This window comes from Colossoma macropomum, unplaced genomic scaffold (genome assembly GCF_904425465.1).
Source record: "Colossoma macropomum unplaced genomic scaffold, Colossoma_macropomum, whole genome shotgun sequence".
Taxonomy (NCBI): Eukaryota; Metazoa; Chordata; class Actinopteri; order Characiformes; family Serrasalmidae; genus Colossoma; species Colossoma macropomum.
Genome location: NW_023494798.1, coordinates 31578368 through 31601583, shown reverse-complemented (window position 1 = coordinate 31601583; position 23216 = coordinate 31578368). Strand labels below are relative to the sequence as shown.

At 39.5% G+C, this 23216-nt stretch overlaps 2 protein-coding genes across 2 annotated transcripts in view; one reads left to right on the top strand and one right to left on the bottom strand.

Annotated features, from left to right (window-relative positions):
- Positions 1 to 23216, bottom strand: part of capn5a (calpain 5a) — a 44435-nt gene that overhangs the window by 5614 nt on the left and 15605 nt on the right. The window contains exons 3-10 of the mRNA XM_036584919.1: positions 22246 to 22377; positions 7975 to 8183; positions 6769 to 6961; positions 6000 to 6193; positions 4705 to 4782; positions 4257 to 4452; positions 1870 to 1992; positions 1490 to 1686 (exon numbers count right to left, since the gene is read on the bottom strand). Of these exons, the coding sequence (XP_036440812.1) occupies positions 1490 to 1686; positions 1870 to 1992; positions 4257 to 4452; positions 4705 to 4782; positions 6000 to 6193; positions 6769 to 6961; positions 7975 to 8183; positions 22246 to 22377 (1322 nt within the window). The remainder of the gene's footprint in view (positions 1 to 1489; positions 1687 to 1869; positions 1993 to 4256; positions 4453 to 4704; positions 4783 to 5999; positions 6194 to 6768; positions 6962 to 7974; positions 8184 to 22245; positions 22378 to 23216) is intronic.
- ompa (olfactory marker protein a) lies at positions 10730 to 13910 on the top strand. The gene is made up of 2 exons (XM_036584921.1): positions 10730 to 11487; positions 13129 to 13910. Exons 1-2 carry the CDS (start codon positions 11290 to 11292, stop codon positions 13417 to 13419), a joined length of 489 nt encoding a protein of 162 aa, XP_036440814.1. The 5' UTR covers positions 10730 to 11289; the 3' UTR covers positions 13420 to 13910.

The following is a 23216-nucleotide window of genomic DNA, read 5'->3' as shown; positions in this document are numbered from 1 at the left end:
CAAAAACAAAACAAAAGACAACATATTTAATGTTTTACCTTATCAGCTTCATTGTTTTGTGTGTTTTGTTGGGTGGAGCACAATAAATGTAAATACAATAAAGCTGAAAAGGTATTTATTGAGATACATTATGGGTCTCAAAAACCAGTGGTGTGCGATACTGCAAACTTTGGTATCGATCCAATACCAAGTAAATACAGAGCCAGAAAACACTGATACTGATACCGATACTTTTTATCTTATAAAAGCTTCTTACTACATGTAGCTTAAATATAAGAATCCTATAGTGTCCCTTTCACAGTTAACACAAAAGGGCTATTATATTCAGCCACACCAGCAAGAATGTAAAACTACTTTCATCTCTGAACATGAATAAATATTACTTTCACCATTATATAAGCTACCTGGTCATTTTTTGCCTCTCTTAAAGGACTCAGCCAGTGACCTCTGCCTCTGTGCCAGGGGTCTAGGTCTGTCTGAGGGATTTCTCTCCTCCTTTCTTCCTTTCTTTTGCAGCTCGGAATTCACTTTTTCATAATTTTTCATATGTTTGATCAGCACGCAAGATGTGAAAGGAGCTGTGTTTGCACAGACATGTCTCCTTTTTGATGAAACGAGAGCAACGTACTGAACGTAGAGGAGAAAAGTATCGATCCTATCACGCTAGTATCAATCCAATACCAATACCAACGTTGGTATCGATACTATCGTTAGTTCCGGCCACGCAAGCTGATTGGTTGAGAAGCGTTCTAATCGTGCTGATATTTTGCCATAACATCGCAGGTTTTTCACAAACACTGTATCACTCTGCTGAGATGCCGTTGCTAAGCAACGACTTTGACAGCTGTAGGAGACGCTCAAGCCATTTGAATGTTTTTACTTCTTACTTTGCCACAAACAGAAAATGGACACTTTTAAGATCACATTTGACCGACAGCCGATTTGGTCAGACTCTGAAGATGAGACGACACTAAATTCCCAAACTGTCATCACCACTGAGCAGCTTTTCAGTCGGCAGCTGTGACAGAAGAACAGCTAAACAACCTGGAATCAGCCAGAAATGAACCCAATACCATTCGCCAAACGTGTAATCTGATCTAGAGCCATAAAACTGCGGCAATAAAAAAAAAAAAGCTGCTCAGTGGTGATGACAGTTTGGGAGTTTAGTGTAAGGAGCTGGAGAACGAACTGCCGGCTGAGCAGTGAGTGAGCGGAGTTCGTTACTCTGACGCAGCAACGAGCTGCTTGTTAAGGAACTATAATTTGGTGAAGGAACTGCGAACATTAAAACATATTAAACGCCGCGTTCACGGCCCAGTTTATATATTTATTACTTTATTTATTTAACTGTTGTATAAATCAATAGAACACTCGAGGTCGTATATTTCGCGATAACACACTCCCTCTCGTTTTCTATTGCTTAATCATCTGTGTTTGTGTTCTTGACTGGGGAATGCTTTTGGCCAAACCGTGCTCTGTGATGCATTACTTGCAGTCTGAAGGCACATCTGTGAAGACTCGTAGCAGAAAGTCTCCTTGCAGGCCGGGGTCAAAGGTGGTGGGGATGATTACATATCGGCCCTCTTTCATGTCTTTGCGCACGAACACACTGCGGGAGTTGATGTAGATGGAGCTGCACATTTTCTGCTGGCTCGTGTGCATGCGATAAATCCGGTTCAGCTCCACCTAGTGGAAGGGAAAAGCGTAACACGTAAACACAAACAATTCTGTTTGCTATCATAAACAACTTGGGTGTGGTTCACATTAACATGATCCCAAAGAGTGTGTGTGTGTGTGTGTGTGTGTGTGTGTGTGTGTGTGTGTGTGTGTGTGTGTGTGGATGTGTGAGAGAGAGAGGGAGGGGAGTACCTTTTGAATGTCGAAGCCAACGGCCAGGTTTTCTCCTTTTCCATCTTTAGAACGAGCTCTCCTGTCCTTCTGCTGCAGACAGATCAACACCTCGTCCTCCGGCTTTTTCACATCAAATACATACTGGAGGAAAAGCATAAAGACAAACATCAACACAAAAAACTGACAATGAAACATTTCTTTCATATACACTAGGGCTGTGTTGTGCCAAATGGACCACTACATGACTATATTGTTTTATCCCGCATGTAAACACAGTCACTAAAGCAGCTTTTTAGCATTTGAGAAATATCACTAACGGTCGGCTTTTTCTATCTCAGAGCGATGCAGAGAAACTTGTTCATGCATTTGTTATAAGCAGTGTTGATCACTGTAATGTTCTTCTAACTGGACTTCCTAAGAAAACAATCCATTCTTTACAACGCGAACAAAATGCAGCAGAACAAAAACTAAACAGAGAGATCAGATCACTCCCATTTAGAAAGAGCCGGACTGGCTGCCTGTTTCGTTCAGGATAGATTTTAAAGTTCTGCTACTAGTTTTTAAGGCTCTAAATGACCCTGAAGCACCGCTCATATCATAGAGTGTCTGTCTGTTTATGTTCCAGCATGTGATCTTAGATCTGCAGATACTGACCTTCTGAAAATACTGTCCGTAAAATACAGAAAATGGAGAGACTCTTTCAGTTATTCTACTTCTAAACTGTGGAGCTCAATTCACCTTTTATTAGACAGTCGAGCTCAGTGCTCACTTTTAAGAAGCATCTAAAAATGTTTCACTTTAACTCAGCGTTTAACTAAAACTCTACATCTCGTGGTTTTTATCTTATACTCTCTCAATTTTTTATATGATTTTAGATTAGTACTCATAATTTCTTGTATTACTGTTGAGCTAAATCTCCTGTCTCTAAAGCAGTTTGAGCTGCCACTGGCATGAAAAGTGCTCTATAAATAAAGATAATTTTTACTATCATTATTATTATTATTATTATTATTATTACTGTTCATAACACATGTATGACAATTTTATACACAAGTCAGCCAAGATTGGAATTAACTGGCAATATGAATAATGGAATTTCTACTCATTTTGACCAGTGCTGATGCTACTCCTTCACCAAAATGTTGTAGCATGATTATGTATGACTCATTGTGCTAAATAGCCAACATGATTCACGTTATTTAAATAACTTCAACTTCCAGTTTTAAAGTTATTTACACTGAGACTTTGGCTAATAACGTGAATGACTAACAGTAAATTATCAGCCATGAAATCGATACGTAGAGTTTATTGTCTTGATAAATGTTTATTCTGTATATGTGAGAAAACACCATCACAAACAGTAGATTTCATTTTCAGTGTTTAGTTGTCCTCGGTGTTTTTATACTGATCCCTTTTTTATGGGCAAAAAAGTGACAGTGACAGAGTGATAAAGTTCTCATTTCTCCTTAATCCAATGTAACTCACAGATTCAGCTCATTCTGCAAAGCAGCTGCTGTGCGTTTGACAAAGTGGACACCTCTGCTTAAGCTCTGGTCTGAGAGCATTAAAAGTAGCCACGAGTGACCAAGAGCACACCATGCCATCAAAGATGGCATTAATGTTTTCAAAACCTGCCTTTTGGTTGAGAGGCGTTCTAACCGTGCTATGATTTCACCATAACATCACAGGTTTTTCACAAACACTGTATCACTCTGCTGAGACGCCGTTGCTAAGCAACGACTTTGACCGCTGTAGGAGACGCTCAAGACATTTGAATGTTTTTACTTCTTACTTTGCCACAAACAGAAAATGGACACTTTTAAGATCACATTTGACCGACAGCCGATTTGGTCAGACTCTGAAGATGAGACAACACTAAATTCCCAAACTGTCAGTTGGTCTGTGTGGAGCTGGAGAACGAACTGCCGGCTGTGCAGCGAGTGGGCGGAGCTCGTTACTCTGACGTAGCAACGAGCTGCTTGTTAAGGAACTATAATTTGGTGGAGGAACTGCGAACATTAAAACATATCAAATGCCGCGTTCACGACCCAGTTTATTAATTTATTACTGTATTTATTTAATAAAAGCAATAGAACACTCGAGGTCGTGTGTCATCGCAAATAACATCACTGCTGTGATGATCTTCCAACCAAATCACAGCCGTGATGTTATTTCGCAATAACACACTCCCTCTCGTGTTCTATTGCTTAAATATCCATGGTTTCAGATGATGAAACGATGCTCAAAATAAAGCAGTAGCAAAAGCTTATAGGATATTTTCTGGCCTTCTGTAGCTGCTGCCACCTACAGGCATTAAGTAAGAACTTCAGTGATTGAATTTGGGAATAAACGCACAGATAAATAACTATATCACATGCAGCTCTACCACGATCACACTCACACACCTGTGGGTTCTGGAGGTAAGTGGTTTTGTTGTTAATGCAGCCTCCTGAGCGGTTTCTCAGTGGGTCGTCATGGCGACTCCAAGACCCAAACAACATGGCCTCCTCCCAGGTCTTATGGATGCTCAGGTAGGATGTGTTGATGAGCCGGCACAGGATCAGGTCAGTGAAGTGCTTGGAAAAGTCCTCAAATGTCATCCTGAGAGAGGAAGAGGAGGACAGGAGGGTGGGAATGACATAGATAAAGAAAACATGATGGAGACTAGGATACATATTTCCAAACAGGAATGGTCAAGTTATTTATCATTATTTAGAACATTTAGCATTACTAAGCACATCATATTTAGCAAATAACTGCTTCATATGTATATATTCAATTGTTTATCCCTTTATTTACAGGACATTCACTTGCACAATAAAAGTAAAAAGAAGGAAACATGCAGACTTTTACCAGAATTCCCCATCGTCCTCCACAGTGACCCCCAGCTTCTCCCTTTCACTCTTACTGACCCTCTGCCACTCCTCTGAACTAGAAAAGAAAGAAATAAGGCACCTTTCAGTGAGAAACAGTGACTGAGACATGAGCTGTACATTCAGGCTTCACATTTACAGGGGCAATTTTTGCTTTACTAGTCAGATTCAGTAAGAAGAAACATCAGATTCCACCCAGCAGGTGGCAGTATGAATACACAATAAACAGACAGGTTTAGTCAAAAGCTGAAGATTTTACAGCCCTGAAATTAAACTCACCCTTAAAACAGTGAGGCCATTTTCAGCCCCCAATTCACTGGAGTTCAGAAAAACTAGAGGTGCTACATTAGCTGGTATGGGATGAATCTACCAAGTTTTGCCTAGTGGGCCCACCCTGTCCAAACCCCACCACTAAAGCAAGAGACAAACACAATCTTCCCTTTACTTCAGATTAGGGCTGGGCGACTGAGCAAATTGTATTTTCAATTATGATTTTGGCTCCCAACAATTATGAAAACAAGATAGAGATAAAATGATTATTGCACCGCATTCTGACTGGCAGTAATGCCCGCATTTTGTCTTGTGCTATAAATCCAGCGCAACCTTTCATTTACAGCCGTGCCCTTTTGCCCCTCCCTGAAAGCCCAAACGCATCAATTTTCTCATCTAATTTATTTTTATTTATGATTTTTATATATGTTTACTACTTTTCAGTAGGTTGTGGAAGTGCACTACAACATAGCTGATCTTCATTTTTTGTATCCTTTATACACAAACACACACACACACACACACACACACACACAAACGGACCGTGGAGTGACAGGTCAGTTGCCTCAAACTGTGCTGATTTCTTAAGACATCTCTAATAGTGTTACTTATGGGGTTTCCGAAACGGTATGACATTATTTTATTTATAAATGGGACAACAGCTCAAAACAGCAGTGGCAGCCGTCTTCAGTCCATGTTTAGGTATAATAGTGTGTCTCACACAGTGAGGCAGGATTTTGCCAAATGGCTCAGAGTGAAGTCCCAGAAACCACATAATAAAGTCTATTAGACATCACTGAACAACTTGTTGCAGAATGTGATTACTTCATTTAGCACAATGCTAATTGGTGGGGTGTAGGCTCCCTTTACTTGTTAGTCACATAAATGTGCAGCTCCAGTGTAAAACACAAACACATTTTGGCTGGTTGACAGCATTTGCGGTCAACATTTGATGCAAATGAGATTTTTTGTCAGGACTTACTGATCCATAATGAAACAACTGACCTGTCACTCCACGGTCCGTTCCACTCTCGCTGCCCCCAGGGGTTCCGCATGCGGATCATGGTCAGCTTTTCAGACTTGAAGAAGGCCAAAAGGCCATGACCCAGACGAACTCTCCGCACGTCCGTCACCGCGTAGGCGTGACCTTTGACCAGACCACAGTCCAGACGAGCCTCCATGTCTGCCTGAGAGGTCGCCTGTGGAACGGTACCCACACAATACAAAAGTTACAAGCATTTACATAAAAACACATTTTAAGGCACGAGACTGGATCCATAAATATACACCAGCTGTTATCAGATTTGACATAGGCTTTTGGTTATTCTACCAGCCTAATGCAGTATTTCTGACACATGTATCTACAATACATACACCGATCAGGCATAACATTATGACCACCTCCTTGTTTCTACACTCATTGTCCATTTTATCAGCTCCACTTACTATATAGGTGCACTTTGTAGTTCTACAGTTACAGACTGTAGTCCATCTGTTTCTCTGATACTTTGTTTGCCCCCTTTTACCCTGTTCTTCAGTGGTCAGGACGTCCATGGACCCTCACAGAGCAGGTACTATTTGGGTGGTGGATCATTCTCAGCACTGCAGTAACACTGACGTGGTGGTGGTGTGTTAGTGTGTGTTGTGCTGGTCTGAGTGGATCAGACACAGCAGGGCTGCTGGAATTTCTATACTTTGCAGTTTATTCCAATACATTCACATTTGAGACATTTGCATTTTATATCAAAATCGATTTTTATGTGTTTAGACTCACTCTGATAGAGCAGCTGATGAGGCCTCCTCTGTTGTGGACTTTGAGGACACGCTCAAACAGCTGGTTCCGCGCTTCCTCCTCCTGACCAAAATGTCCCTCCAGCAGGTCGATGGGCTCCGACACGCCTCCTGTGAAATCCACCAGAGCATCCGCCGTGTTCCCACCGTCCAGTGCCTCATAACAGCCATACATCCTGCAAAGAGAAACCATCTTAGAGCAGAGGTCTCAACCGCACTCCTGCCCAGTCAGGCTGCAGCAATTACAGGACAAAATCAACTGGTAGTTGATGTTGATTATGGAAAAAAATCTGAACACTGTTCACTTAAAAACTTAAATGCTCTATAATGCTGCAATTTACCGTTACAATTAATATAGTCTACATGCAACGATTTTACTGAATGACTTTGTATACATCTCAACCATTCAAGTATGCAGAAATTTTGAAAAATTGGTGGGATTCCCTCTTTAACCATTTAAAAGTTTGTAGACACCTGCTCACCCAGCGTTTCTTCTGAAATGAAGGGTACTAATAGGGAGTTTGTCTCTCTTTGCTGCGGTAACAGCCTCCACTCTTCTGGGAAGGCTTTACACTAGATGTTGGAACATTGCTGCGAGGATTTGATTGCATTCAGCCACAAGAGCATTAGTGAGGTCAGGAACTGCTTTTGGATGATTAGTTCTAGAACCCAATATATTCTAAATGTACTGGATGGAGCTTCATCACTCCAGATAATGCAGTTCCAATGCACCACCGCCCAAGGCTGGGGGGCTTTATACCCAAGCTGTGTGTTTAATGCCTTAAAGGAGCTGAATGCGTTCATTAGAAGGGCTGGATACCGTCTGAATACTTTTGGACACACAACTCATCAAAATCCAGAATTACTCGAACATTTGTAAGATGATTAATATCAGAGTAATTTCAACATATCCAATGGCAACATACATTATAGGTACACCCATCAGTCATAATGATAATGATGAGATCAATTTAACATTAAGCTTCTTAGATATTTGACTTTCCTGTCTTTTGTAACTGAATCATTATGTCTGCATTGCTTCTTGTTAAATAAGTCAGTCCAGACTCAGTAAAGTTCAGGATTTGGATAACATCCACTAAAGACTTATTTTTTGTATGTTAACAATCCTGAGGCTCATAGAGGCTCCAAAAACTAAACCAACTGATGGGCCCTTAACGGGTTAACTTACTTGGCGTAGGCTTTTTCCACCAGCGCGCTCCAGAATTCATTACTGTCGTTTGAATGGCAGTAGACCAGTTTGCCGTTGGCAGTAGGCAGTCGATCATCGATGACCACATCCACCCACTCTCCAAAACGCCAGAAGCGAAAGTGAAAGATCCCCGCGTGCGACTCAGGCCGGTTCGGCTCCCATTCCTGGTCTTTCCAGTCAGGAATCACCTAAAAAATATGTAAATACATGGTAAATGTAGGTTTACATGCATAGGAATGATCTGTCACAGGACCATCACAGCAGGCTGACTTCACACAATTTCACTGAACTTCATTTGTGTTAGTAACTGTTTGATTACACTGTTAAACTACACACTTAATACTTTTAATACTGATTACAGTCAATATATCCTGAACATCAGTGGGGGACCTTCAGGACCTTCTAGGCCTTCAGAGAAAGTTTAATGATCACTGTGAAATAAAAAAAAAAACACACGTCTGTAATTATTCGCTTGTTTATATTTAACAGAATCATCACGCTTGTTGTATTTAAAACTCTGCTGTATTTACATAATCTTTGCATAATCTTTGCATCATAAAAGCGTTCTTCAGATTGATGGAGAATGTGCTGCACATGGTTCTATATAGAACCCAAATAGGGTTCTTCTATTTTTACAGCGTCAAGCTTGTAACAATAGAACCCCCCTTTTGGGTGATATATACAACAATTATCAAAAAAGGGTTCTGTATAGAACTGTCTCATGTACATTTTTATTAATCCAAAGAACCCTTTCACAATGCAAAGAACACTGTAATTATGCAAAAGGTTCTCTGAGCATTCATGGTTATGTATAGAACCGTTTTCTTTACTAAAGAACCCTTGAAGCACCTTCTTTTTGAAGAGTGTAGTACTGAAGTAACAGTCTTATTTCACTGATAAGTTTTGGTTGGAAACAAAAGGGTTAAATTCTTGAAATGTCCTATGGAAAATTCTGAGGAGGGTCTGGCTGCAGACATGCCCCTCTCAGCCTGACATGCACTGCCAGCTCTGTTTGATGAGCAAAAACAACAAACCACTTACTGTTGGGTTACATGAGTTACATAAATGGATTTTAGCTTACTGATGGATACTTACCATACTGACAATAATGGAAATAAATAATATGGTCATTTAAAACCTACCATGACAATAAGACATTATTTTGGATTTATTAGCAGGAAAAGCAAACAGGCAACGGCTGAAACTCATGAAAAATGAATTACAGGGAATTCTCTAGCTATATTATACACAGAAAAACTGATGATGTGGTTACTGAGATAGGAAAAGAGAACTATGATGATGACACTGTTTTAAGATTCCTCTCAACTCATTAAGTAGATGCAGCCAAATGTTAACGTGCTGTTGGGCCTCTTCTGCCTTTGTGGCAGAGAGTGCATGTGCATGTAACGTCACTAGGGCTGAGAGTGCACCTGGCTGAGAGTGCAGGCTCTACTGAAAATTATCAAATCAGGTTTTTCTTCTCTGTGGTATCTAGATAGATACAGCCAAGAGAGCTCTCCCATTGGGTAGGACTTCAGGAGCTGAACTGAAGGCTTACACTAACTAACTACCAGTATAATCAGGAAGTCACAGTGGAATCAACCAATCACATTGTGATTTACAATGGATGAGGCTGATTTTGTGATGAAAACGCCATTCCAAGCCTTTTGGAAGTTTTAGATATGTCAATGGCTGTGAATATGAGTGGTCGACTGACCGAAGCATTTCATGACAGAGCTCTTTATACCTAAAGAGTCTGTAAAACTGCAGTAAGGTAAAATATGTTAAAGGGGTCATATCACTGGACTCTTTTTTGAAATAAAATTGATTGATATAGCAAATAAACACTGCTAAAGTTTCAAAACATATTATTTACTCCACAGCACATACGTGAAATTGAGTTACCAAAACAGCCTACATGAAAAAAAAAAAATCCATTCATGCTGTAGTTATATATCGCTGTTGTCGGAACAAAACCTTCTCTCCAAAATTATAACTTTACAGGAGAAGGAAAAAACATACTTTACTTTTAATGTAAGTCAATGGAACCAGACTTTTTTCCAAGTCATCTTTTTGACTGAGGCACAATACAGGGCAGCCAATCAAAACAGAGATCATCTACATAACCTTACATATCAGTCTTAAAAGCATAGTACCAACAGCCTGTTCAATTCAAAGGGATAAAGAGAGGTTGGAAAATGTCCATGTACAAATAAATTATGACTGTTTTGGTAAGTAAACACACAAATGTCATAAAAGGACCTCAGCGGGACAATAAAATAGAAGAAAAATGTAGAATATGGGCTCTTTCACATCTGTGCGTGTTTAATCTAGAACAGCCACGAAATGTTTACGTGATCGTTGTTAGCTTGGTGCTAACATAATATTAGAATCCCACTAGGGATGCTAGCAGAAATTAGCTTTATGGTAGAGATGATTTTTTTCCTGTTTTATGTCCAAGTTTTTACATTTGTGGCTCCAACTGAAGGCCTAACAGTTGGCTACTGCTGAATACAGGTTCCAATGGAAGAGGTGGCAGTGTGAACAGAGAAAACAGAGAAGGATGAGTGTGACTGCATTTGTCTTTCTTCTCCTGGGGGAGGACCCCCTTCTCCATCATTTTTTTTCCTCATTTACAAACACGCACACACCTCAGTGAGCCTAAACCTGCCTTACAAGTAACTAAAACTGCTGTGGCGGTGTCCTCAATTGTCAAGAAATGCCCAAAGGAAAATCGCCAAGTTGCTGCTTTGTACGTCATTAAGCTTCCGTTGCCTGGTGATGCAACACATCACACACCAACCATGAATCCCTTCCCTTCTCTTCGCTCTCTCTCACCAGTATTTCAACCCCCCCCCATCCCACCAGCCCCCATATGAAATAGAATCAATAATGTCCTAAACAAAATGAGGCTTATTGCCCTGTGGGAACAGACAGAGGCGGGCAGTGGGGGGTGACAGCGGGGAGGGGGGGTGGCATGAGAGAGAGAGATAGAAAGAGTAGATAGAGAGCACGGACGGCAGAAAGTGCAGGAAGAGTAGACAGATCGCAGGCAGACAGCAGCGAGTGAGTAAAGGGTAAAGAGACAGCAGGTAGACGGCAAAAGCTACAGCAACTGAAGAGAGATAACAGCAAGAAAGAGTAGAAAAAGCAAGGAGGCAGCAAAAACTGCGAAAAAGAAAGAGTAGTGAAAGCAGGCAGACAGCACAAACTGAAAGAAAGAGAGAAAAGAGAAAGTAGTTACTGTAAAAAAAAGGAAAGCAGGCAGAAAACAGTCAGAGAAGACAGCCCAGCATGGCCGAGGAGATGGAGATGGAGTTCACGGAGGACCTGCAGCTGACCGAGGTGATGCGGCTGCGGGTTCAGTCCCTCCAGCAGAAGGGCCAGAAGCGGCAGGACGGAGAGCGCCTCCTGCTGCCCCACGAGGCCGTGTACCGGCTGGACTTCAGCGAGCAGGAGCTGACCTTCTCCCACTGGAACGTCACCCTGAAGGTAGGGCCGAAACTCACGATACACAATATGTATCATGATCTTTATGCTTTGCTGGTAAGTCAGATAATTCTGCACAGACACAATGTGGCATTTTTTTTAATGCCAGTAAAACTATAAAACAATTATGCTTTTCTTTATTCAGCATATTCTATACTATCCCTTCGACACTTTTCTCTACAACAAGATTTAAAGCAGAGCTGTAACTTGTAGCTTGTTAAACGACCTTAATAAAATGAATAGATACGTTTGTAATGTAATTAGTTTAAATTACAACATTCCAAAAGTTTTTTTGCTTGGAAAAACTTTTGTGTTGTTCACATGCTGGTGTTGTAGATCACAGTGGACTTGCTGCAGCAACACAGGTGACTCCTGCATGCCGGATTAGGTAGAAAATTACAGAAAAGGAAAAAAAAAGGCAGAAATGTATGCCAGAATTTGTTACACAGAAAATTTAAATCCAACCTGAAACCCGATAAATATTGGAAAACAATGTTTGAACCGACTAAACTTGACATTAATTGTTATATTGAGGTTCAGGCAATTTTTTCAAGCCCCTAAATCAAACTTCTTCCAATCTCCTGACAACAGAGCCAAACCTTAAACAGCTAAGCCACTTTGGAGCGTCATCTGAATAGACTCCAAGTGAAGCAATGCCACAGAACAGTGGTTTCCCACCCAGTCCACATACTTCCTTCATCCCATGTGCTGTGAGTTGGATTGGAACAAAAATGTGGACCCTCTGGGGGTCCCTGAGGGAACCACTGCCATAGAAGAACCACTTTTGGTCTCCTCAAAGTGGTGGTTCTCAAACTGCCCTGAACCACTGCCCTAAAGAACCTTGTGAGCGTGAAAAACCTTTTAAAGGTGTAAAGATGCTTCACACAACACAAAGGTTCCATACGGGAAACTGAGCTTCCAAAACAGCCTACAGGAAAACGAAATCCACTCCTGCTAAAGTTATACTGAGTGTTTCAGCCTGGTCAGCTTTTAGAATGAGGCACAATACAGAGCAGCCAATCAGAACAGAGGTCATTAACATATATCAGTCTGAAAGGCACACTAACAAAAACAGCCTGTTCAATTCAATGGGATAACGAGAGGTTGGAAAATGACCATGTACGAATGAATTCTGACCGTTTTTGGTAAGTAAACTCACAAATGTTATAATAAATAAAATGTTTAATACATTTTATAATAAATAAAATAAATAAATGTTATAATAAATAAAAATGTTATAAAAATAAATGTAAAAAAATAAATTAAAATATGGGCTCTTGTAAAATATGTGTGTGTTTATTCTAGAACAGCCAAAAAGCGTTTATGTGATCGCTCTTAGCTTGGTGCTAACTTACTACTAAAATCTCATAGGGACACTAGCAGAAATTAGCTTTATCGTACAGGATTTTCTTTTTCCTGTTTTATGACCAAGGTTTTACTAGGTTCCACACTATGTTCCTTAAAGGTTCTTTAAACTTCATAAAAAGCTTCTTCATATTTACAAAATGCATCCTTTCTAGCACCTTTATTTTTAGGAGTGCTGTGAAAGAACCACCGATAAGCACAATTCGCCAAGTAAATCATATTGTGATGTAATGTATCATAGCAATAACACATGGTCTTATCCCCCCCTCCTATCTGAAGGGTCCAGGCCGCCTGTCCGTCACTGGAATCTCTCAGCTGTGGACGCCCGACCTGACCAACCTGATGACCCGGCAGCTGCTGGAGCCCACCGGTCAGTTCTGGAGGAGCGCGGGGGACCCCGAGGACGCCCCCATAAAGTGCCTGGAGGCCGACATCCAGGAGTTCGGGGAGAGGATAGCCGAGTTAGCCAAGGTCAGGAAGGTGATGTACTTCCTGTTCGCCTTCAAGGATGGAGCGGAGAAGGACAACATCGACTGTTCACTAGTCTTCAAGAAAAGCGCTGAGGCTTGATCTCTGGCCTCCAGTGCTAAAGGTTAGAAACCATCTCTCAGATCTGCGAGGCTAACGGTTTAGTCCTTTATTTAGTCCCTTTTAACTGACAGAAAGCCTTTAGTGTAACAATTTAGGTTTTGTTGATTTTGGGAGCAGATTTTGTTCAAAAACATTCATCTCAAGTGACAAAAGATGATTTGCACCAGAGTTAGCTATGAGCTAATTTCTACCTGCATTGTTGGCCAGTATAAGATTAAACACCTCAGTCAAAAAGCTATTATAAAACTAAAACTACCTGCTTTTTCCTCATAGATGATAATAATAATAAGAAGAAGAAGTGTTTGATAGAGAATGTTTATTTTTTTGTTGTAACACAGCTGTGTACTGTAATTTTGTCTGGTCACATATACAAAAACCTCCAACATGCTGCTTAAAATATAAAGAGTTTTACCTGAAAAGCACAAAATATAGATATAAAATATATAACATGTAAGTGTAAATCGATACAACAGAGAATAAACTAGTTTTGTCAACTAATGAACTGCTGTTCTGGCTCGGCCTCTTTTTCTGTGTCTCTGTGTTGCACTGATCAAGCCTCTGAAAGCGTGTGTGTCCCTCGCTGTGAGGTCATATCAGAAAAGTGCAGGCCTGGCCGGCCGCCAGCGCTGCCCACTGTACGCCTGTTGATCAATGTCGCGCTGCCCCGGGGCGGACAGTGCGCGGACAAAACCGACCGCAGCCGCCTCTATCCATGCACGCATGACATTCAAAACTACAGGCAGAGGTCAAAACCATTTAATGCAGTTCTATAATGTTTTATATGTTTTTCTTTTTCCTGACAGCAACATCTTATACCAGCAACACAAAGACATTTAGCATGTTTTAAATAAATACTACAGCCGGTTTGATATCACTATACCTGTATAGATAGATATTCTTATATATTATTACAGACACATTCAGCAGTCATCATCTTATCTTAAAACCCTAAACCCACAAACTTACTGCTCTAAAGACTTATTATTCAGTAACTATAATGTATTATTCAGCAAACAAAGTCAATTATTTAGCACCTACCAAGAATTATTCAGTAACTACTATGAATTATTTGGTATATACTATGAATTATTCAGCAACTGCTATGAATTATTCAGCAACTACTAAGAATTATTCAGTAACTACTATGAATTATTCAGTAACTACTATGAATTATTTGGTATATGCAACAAATTGTTCAGTAGCTGCTATAAATTATTCGGTATATGCCACGAATTATTCAGTTACTGCTATAAATTATTCGGTACATGCTACGAATTATTCAGTAACTGCTATGAATTATTCGGTATAGGCTACGAATTATTCAGTAACTACTATGAATTATTTGGTATATACTATGAATTATTCGGTATAGGCTATGAATTATTCAGTAACTACTATGAATTATTCAGTAACTACTATGAATTATTTGGTATAGGCTACGAATTATTCAGTAACTACTATGAATTATTTGGTATATACTATGAATTATTCGATATAGGCTATGAATTATTCAGTAACTACTATGAATTATTCAGTAACTACTATGAATTATTTGGTATAGGCTACGAATTATTCAGTAACTACTATGAATTATTTGGTATATACTATGAATTATTCGGTATATACACTATGAATTATTCAGTAACTACTATGAATTATTTGGTATATACTATGAATTAGTCAGTAACTACTATGAGATATTTGGTATACATACGATATTCAGTAACCACTTTGAATTTTTCATTATTTCCTACTAGGGGTTAAACCATGAACGTAAAACCTGCACTTAAAAATCCTAAACTGTAATAAAACTGATGTCATTCACCCAAAAAACATCTTCACATTCAGCATAAACTGGCTGACAACTACAAACAGGACTATAAAAGAGATTCCTGAAAACACAGAAAAGGAAAAAAGTTTTCTTAAAGGCTGTCCCAGGTGTGTGTGTGTGTGTGTGGGTGTGTGTGTGTGTGGGGGGGGGGTGTGGGGTGTGTGTGTGTGTGGGGGGGGGTGTGTGTGGGTGTGTGGGTGGGTGTGTGTGTGTGTGTGGGTGTGTGTGTGGGTGTGTGTGTCCTCAGAGACACAGAAAGGGAAGAGTGTGTGCAGGCGCGATGCAGAGAGAGAGGATGATAATGAGACCTCAGGAGAGAACAAGGTGTCAAACAGACAGACAGATAGACACAACAAAAGAGAAAGACAGATTGCATGTTTTAAAAAAGAAAGAAAGAAAGAGTTTAACAAAATAAGTACCGTCAGACAAAGAAAGGTTTAATAATAAAGAGTTTCCAAACCGAAGAAAAGAGTTTAAAAAAAGAAATGAAGACAGTTTCCAAAAAGAGAGTTAAAAGAGCTTATAGACAGACTGGCAGGCAGACAGACTGAAACGTCTTTAGAAAAAGAGTGATAAAAAAAAAGAAAGAAAAGAGAGGAGAAGGAAAGAAGAGTCACTGAGAGTGAAACAGTGGGATGATGCAGGTTTGTTGATGTGTTTACAGTCATAAAGCAGAACACTGTGAAAATATTTATCATAAGAGACTCAGCAAAGACAATAACAGTATAAACTCGTGTACAGATGTGAGAAAGGTCTAAATTGATCACCCCAAATCTCTCATTAACCAGTAAACAAACAGACCTCTCTAACGAGGATCTCATTAACACATCATTAGCTCACATTCATCACATCCCACATGACTGCACTGAGAGGTAACAGCACACAGAGTGCAGAGAGGAACGAGCACTGTAATCTACACTCACCACTGTAATCTACACTCACCACTGTAATCTACACTGTAATCTACACTCACCACTGTAATCTACACTCACCACTGTAATCTACACTGTAATCTACACTCAGCACTGTAATCTACACTCACCACTGTAATCTACACTGTAATCTACACTCAGCACTGTAATCTACACTGTAATCTACACTCAGCACTTAAATCTAAACTGTAATCTACACTTTAATCTACACTCATCACTGTAATCTACACTTTAATCTACACTCAGCACTGTAATCTACACTTTAACCTACACTCATCACTGTATTCTACACTTTAATCTACACTCACAACTGTAATCTACACTGTAATCTACACTCAGCACTGTAATCAACTGTAATCTACACTCAGCACTTTAATCTAAACTGTAATCTACACTCAGAACTTTAATCTAAACTGTAATCTACACTTTAATCTACACTCATCACCGTGTTCTACACTTCAACCTACACTCATCACTGTAATCTACACTTTAACCTACACTCATCACTGTATTCTACACTCATCACTGTAATCTACACTTTAACCTACACTCATCGCTGTAATCTACACTTTAATCTACACTCATCACTGTAACCTACACTTTAATCTACACTCATCACTGTAATCTACATTTTAACCTACACTCATCACTGTATTCTACACTTTAATTTACACTCATCACTGTATTCTACACTTTAATTTACACTCATCACTGTAACCTACACTCATCACTATATATCTACACTCATCACTGTAATCTATATTTTAATCTACACTCCTCACTGTAATCTGCACTCATCACTGTAATCTACATTCAGCAGTTAAATCTACACTCATCACTGTATTATACACTTTAATCTACACTCATCACTGTATTCTACACTCATCATTGTAATCTACACTTTAATCTACACTCATCACTATAAATCTACACTCCTCACTGTAATCTGCACTCGTCACTGTAATCTACATTCAGCAGTTAAATCTATACTCATCACTGTATTCCACATTTTAATCTACACTCCTCATATGCAAATCATTTAAACCCTATATTTGACTGAAAATAGTACAAAGAAAACAAATCAAACAGAAATTTTATTGTTTTTTGAAAAATATTTGCCCATTTTGAATTTGATGCCAACAACACGTTCCAAAAAAGTTGGGACAGGGGCAACAAAAGGCTGGTAAAGTTGTGTAATGCTAAAAAAAAAACACCTGGTGGTTCATTGGCAACAGGTCAGTAACGTGATTGAGTACAAAAAGAGAATCTAAGTAAGGCTGAGCGTTTCAGAAGTAAAGATAAGGAGGGGTTCATCCCTCTGTGAAAGACTAAATGATTCAAGAATAACGTTTCTCAACATAAAATAGCAAAGAAGTTCGGGATTTCATCATCTACGGTACATGATGTCATTAAAAGATTCAGAAAATCTGGAGAAATCTCTGTATGTAAGGGACAAGACTGAAAACCAGTATTTGCTGGCCGTGATCTTTGGGCCCTCAGGTGGCTCTACTTTAAAATCAGACATGATTCTGTAGTGGAAATCACTGCATGGGCTCAGGAGCACTTCTGAAAACCACTGTCTGTGTAAACAGCTTGTCGCTACATCCACAAATGCAAGTTAAAACTCTAAAACGCAAAGAGGAAACTGTATATAAACAGGATCCAGGAATGCTGCCACCTTCTCTGGGCCTGAGCTCATTTAAAATAGATTGAGGTGAAGTGGAAAAGTGTCCTGTGGTCCAACAAATCAACATTTGAAATTCTTTTTGGAAATCATGGACACTGTGTCCTTCGGACTAAAGACCACTCAGCTTGTTATCAGTGTACAGTTCAAAATCCAGTATTCATGATGGTATAGGGGGGCATTAGTGCACATAGCATGGGTGACCTACACATCTGTGAAGGCACCATTAATGCTGAATGATATATACATGTTTTGGCAACATATGCTGCCATCCAGACGACGTCTTTTTCAGGGAAGGCCTTGATTATTTCAGCAAGACGATGTCAAACCACATTCTGCATGTGTTACAACAGCATGGCTTCATTGTAAAAGAGTCTGGGTGATAAACTGGCCTGCCTGCAGTCCAGATCCATCACCCAAACACTTACAGAGTGTTGTTAAAAGAAGAGGTGATGAAACACAGTGGTAAACAGGCCCCCGTCCCAACTTTTTTGGAACGTGTTGTTGGCATCAAATTCAAAACAGGCATATATTTTTCAAAAAACTAACATTTCTTCGTTTCAACTTTTACAGGGTTGTCTTTGTAGTATTTTCCTTTAAAAATACGGTTTACATGATTTGCACATCATTGCATTCTATTTTTATTTACATTCTGCAGAAACTTTTTTGGAAATGGGGTTTTACACTGAAATTCTGGAAAAAATAACACAAAATATAAAGCCGTAACTTTTACACAGGCCACATTTTATGATTTATGTTTTACTAATATGTTAATTGTAGTAAATACATAGTAACATTTAATGGGGACCGTCTGTAACAGTCCAAACTGTGGTTTTGATTAACACACAATTCACTGTGCAGTCCTTCTGAAAGTCATTAGTGCTCTCCAGCTCAGTCCTTAAGAGGGCATTAAAACATTCCGGGAACACATGGCAGCTGCAACAGTCGGGGAAGCCTAAGGGGCAAGAAACCCCCCGCTTCCTCCCACCTAGTTACCTCAAAGTGAATCTAATATCATTTATTCTGAGGTGTCTTCACTGTTTCAAACCAAGTGTTTGAAAACAGATGAAGTGGAGGAGGATCTCTGGGGCAGATCTGAGCTGATTACACTGCAGGTAGAGCACAGTGGGTATTAAACCACCGGAGGAGAGGGCATGCGGGGGGGATTTTCCACAACACTGCCCCTCCCCAAGGGGGGCGATGACACAGAGTTTGTGTAACTGTTAGTGACAGTGCAACAGGTTTCTTACCCACGCAGCAAAAAACAAGCCTGAAGTTCTCTCGCTTAACTGGAACCAAGTGGTGTATTTAAAAGGCCAATATCCTACATTTTTCTTGCATTCCTTTCCCAATGAAGTTGCTGATATACTAAAATGATAGGAATCTCTGGCTTCACTGTGTTGTAACTAATTCCAAAAGTAAACGAGTTGGTTTTTGTGAAAAGCAAGCAAAATATTAAGAAGAGCCATTTTGTCCTTTCAACAAAAATCAAACTACACTGGGAGTCACAACATGTCCATTTTACCATCTTGGCTGTAAATATATCTCAGTATGTGCTGATGTCCTAGTATAGACTAAAAATATACTATAAATTAAAACACAGACTCACTTTGCTCTGCTTTAAGCTTTAGCTCAGCTACAGCTTCTTTTCTCACATCTCCGGCAGGAAACCTTTCCAAAAATGGAACAGTTTCTTGTAAAATGTCTCTCAGCATTTGACTTTTTACGAGGCTGAAGTCACTTCTCATTCATCAGTTTCTTGTTTGAATTTTTCCATTCCACCTTAAATGGTGCAGCAGTTACATTCCTCAGGCAGCATTTAAGGTGGAACGGGAAAATTCAAACAAGAAGCTGGAGAACGAGAAGCGACTTTTTAGGGTTTGACAGTTTCTCGTTGCAGATTAAACATATCAGGAAACCAGCTGGAGTGATTATAACTGCAAATAAGTCCATTAGTCTCCAAATTATCGATGTTCGTGACCAGCAGTCTGCGCGCCAGCCTTCAGGGTTAAAGGGTGAATTAGCAGTTCCACATTAACTCCAGTGTTTAAGACCATTTATTGTAAAACTGTGTTGAACGATCAGCAGAGCTTTATTTACTGCAAAGGAGGATTATTTTATTTAATTCTGCTGTGGAGCCACAACAGAGCAGTAAAAGAGCCACATGTTGCCACACCTGCCCTACATAGTACATTGTTAGAAATAAAGGTTAACAGTGCACTATGTAGGGCAGGTCTTTGGTTCCTATTTAGAAAAATGCTGTACTATTTAAGGTGGAACAGAGAATTTGAAAACAGGAAGCCAGTTTCTGCCTCAATGAACTTAAACCCAGAACCAAACCACTAAAAGACACAGCCAGTCGAGGTTTGAAAATTACCCTGAACTTAAAATAAACTTAAACACTGTAGGTACCTAAAGCATTGTAGGTAAAGCATATGGAAGCTGCAATGGCTACTCTGCAGTAATTGGAGGGGTGAGAAAAGGAGGCGCAGCTTAGTAGCAAGCGTAATAACTTGATAGGCACACACAGAAAAAAAATCAACTTAATAAATATTTTTCCCCGTTTGTTTGGGAAGCCCTGTGTAGGCGGAATGCACAAATCACATAAGGGCCAATCAGAGGCACTGAATTACTCAGGGCCCGATGTAAGTACTTATTAATATTTAATAATTATTAATATTTCATTTTTGCACATTATTTGAATGTATTTTTGTAATTCATACTTCTTTATTTTGCTACTGGCTAAAAAGGAGAAGTTAGTTAGATTTCTGTCTGTATCCAACGGTTTTGTCGAGCTTTATATGTCCAAATTGTGCCAGATAGGAATGAACTCCTCACCCTGACTAAACACTGAACATTGAAACAAGATTCCTCACTCGCTCACTCACTCACTCTCACAGGCACACATTCATTGAGCAATCTCTGGTATCACTCTCTCTCTCCGAGGGATCGTCTGAGCAGTAGATCCTGGTTCAGTATGTATTTTAGACCTCATTAGTTAATATTAACTCTGTTTATAGCCGCCCAGCCTATCCACTAATCAAACAGAGCACACACCACACCACACCACGGCTTAGGTAAACTTTTTTTTTAATCCCAGGCCAACGCAGCATGTTCACACCTCCACTGCAAACTAGCGGCCAACCCTGACTTTCCACATTTCTCTTTTCTTTAGGTTTTTTTTGGTTAAAGAAGCATCACGCAGACAATCTCACAGATATTCTGACAAACATTAAACACAGATATTCTGAAAACTGGTAACAATTTTAAAACAGTATCAAAAAAGTAAAAAAATTTGTGCTCCACGATGTACAGAAATATAAATCTGTATCGCTGATGTGCTACTCGCTCTCTTTGATGAGTGCCTCATTTACAGCTTTCGTAGAAACCACTGTGAATCAGGGACGTACTGGAATTTCGACCACTGAAAATGGCTAAAAATGTTCAGCTCGGTTTTTAGATGAAACAGAACAGTTGAAAATTTTGGCTGAAGCTAACAAAGATTAAGTAGGCGTACAACAAAGTGTCAAAATCTAAAACGTTACAAATAAATTTAAGGAAAATGATAAACAGGGATGCATAAATTAGGGATGCACTGAAATTTCGACCACTGAAAATGGCTAAAAATGTTCCGTTCGGTTTTTAGATGAAAAAGAACAGTTGAAAAATTTTAACAAAGAACAAGTAGAGAACAACAAAGTGTCAAAACCTAAAACGTTACAAATAAATTGAATGAAAATGATAAACAGTGATTAAAAATGCTGTTTGTTCTCTTCGCTCTCCTGCACCGGTCAGCACAAATGCGTTCGAACAGTTTGAGCGGCAGCAGATCAACACTGAAAATATCACGTGTAACTACTTCACTGTTTCTATGAGGGAAATTAGACATGAAAAGAATAGTTCACGTTTGGGTGCCTATTGACTTCCAGTGTTTGTTAGCAATGTTAGCCTAGCAGCTCCAGTTCTAACCTAAATAAGGAAAATTTCAACACCAAACATGTCTTGGTTAATCAACTACATTTGGGGGATGTGGAAAATAATGTAAATTTGATTTTTCGCCAAACTATTCTTTGAATTGAATGCAGTGTGTGTCATTTTTGCTGGGTTTTTCAGATTGTTTTGAAAGAACAGTTCAAAATATAAAAAAACTAAATAAATAGTGTAGTTTCTAGAAAATGTAGTTTTTGTCTGGTTAATCTTCATAATAATGTTGAATATGATTGTCCTTCATGTGATTTGAAGAGAAACAGAAAAGAACAGAACTTATATTTGGTAAATATGGAAACTTTTCACAGCTTTATTAGTTCTGCACCATTTAAACCCCTAATATTCAGATATTCAGACAGGAATAAACTCACTTTCTGCCACAGAGCTTCTCTGGAGGCGAGACTGGAACAGGCGGCCACAAACCAGCAGTTTCCCAGCTGCCCCTGGTGCAGGTCATGAGCACTGATACCATGAACAAACAGGTGGGGGTCATCACACAGTTCCTGAGGAGGAGAGAGAGGGGCGAAAAAGGAAAGAGCGGTAAAGCACCTGTTGGATACTTTCATGTATGTAGACGACACAAATATCCAAAACATCAGTGTTTTCAGTTTCAGTGAACAGTCACTATGAGAGATTACACTCCGCTCACAACCAAAACACTTCACTACGAACAACAGACCCAGAAAGAAACAGACAAACACACAGAATCCAGCAACAGGCTCAGCTAACGAGTCTGTAGGACACCTGGGGAGAGAACAGTGCAGCACTGCGCATACAAAACAAACCCAAACGTTCCTCAGCAGTGCCAGCAGGCGAGCCGAGGGGGCCGAAAGATTTCCACAGGGTCCAGCTGCAGCTCATCAGTTCCAAACAGGCCCTAAACTATCCCTGTAACTGAGTGTAAACTATAGTAAGTGCACTCACTACTAGTTACACTATTTGTATTTATTATTTTTATTTTAGCTGTTATCTCTCATTTTGAGTCAATAATCATAAATTTCATTTATTCTACTTCATTTTATTACTTCTAAAGTTTATCACTACAGTCTATAAGCTGCTAACTGTATGAAAAGTGCTCTATAAATACTTTATTAAAGTTTATTATCAGTGGTAATATTATTAATCAGTGTTTATTAATCAGCAAGTGATCTATAATGCCACACTGCCTAAATTGCACAATATCTAAATCAAAATTTTCTGCATGAGGTGAACACCCAAAGAACCATTTGCATGCTTAAAGAGTTCTTTGCACAGTGAAATCGAATTCATGAAGAATGTATTGTATATGGTTCTATATAGAACCTTTTCGAATAGCATTAATAAGGGGTTTCCTATACAATAC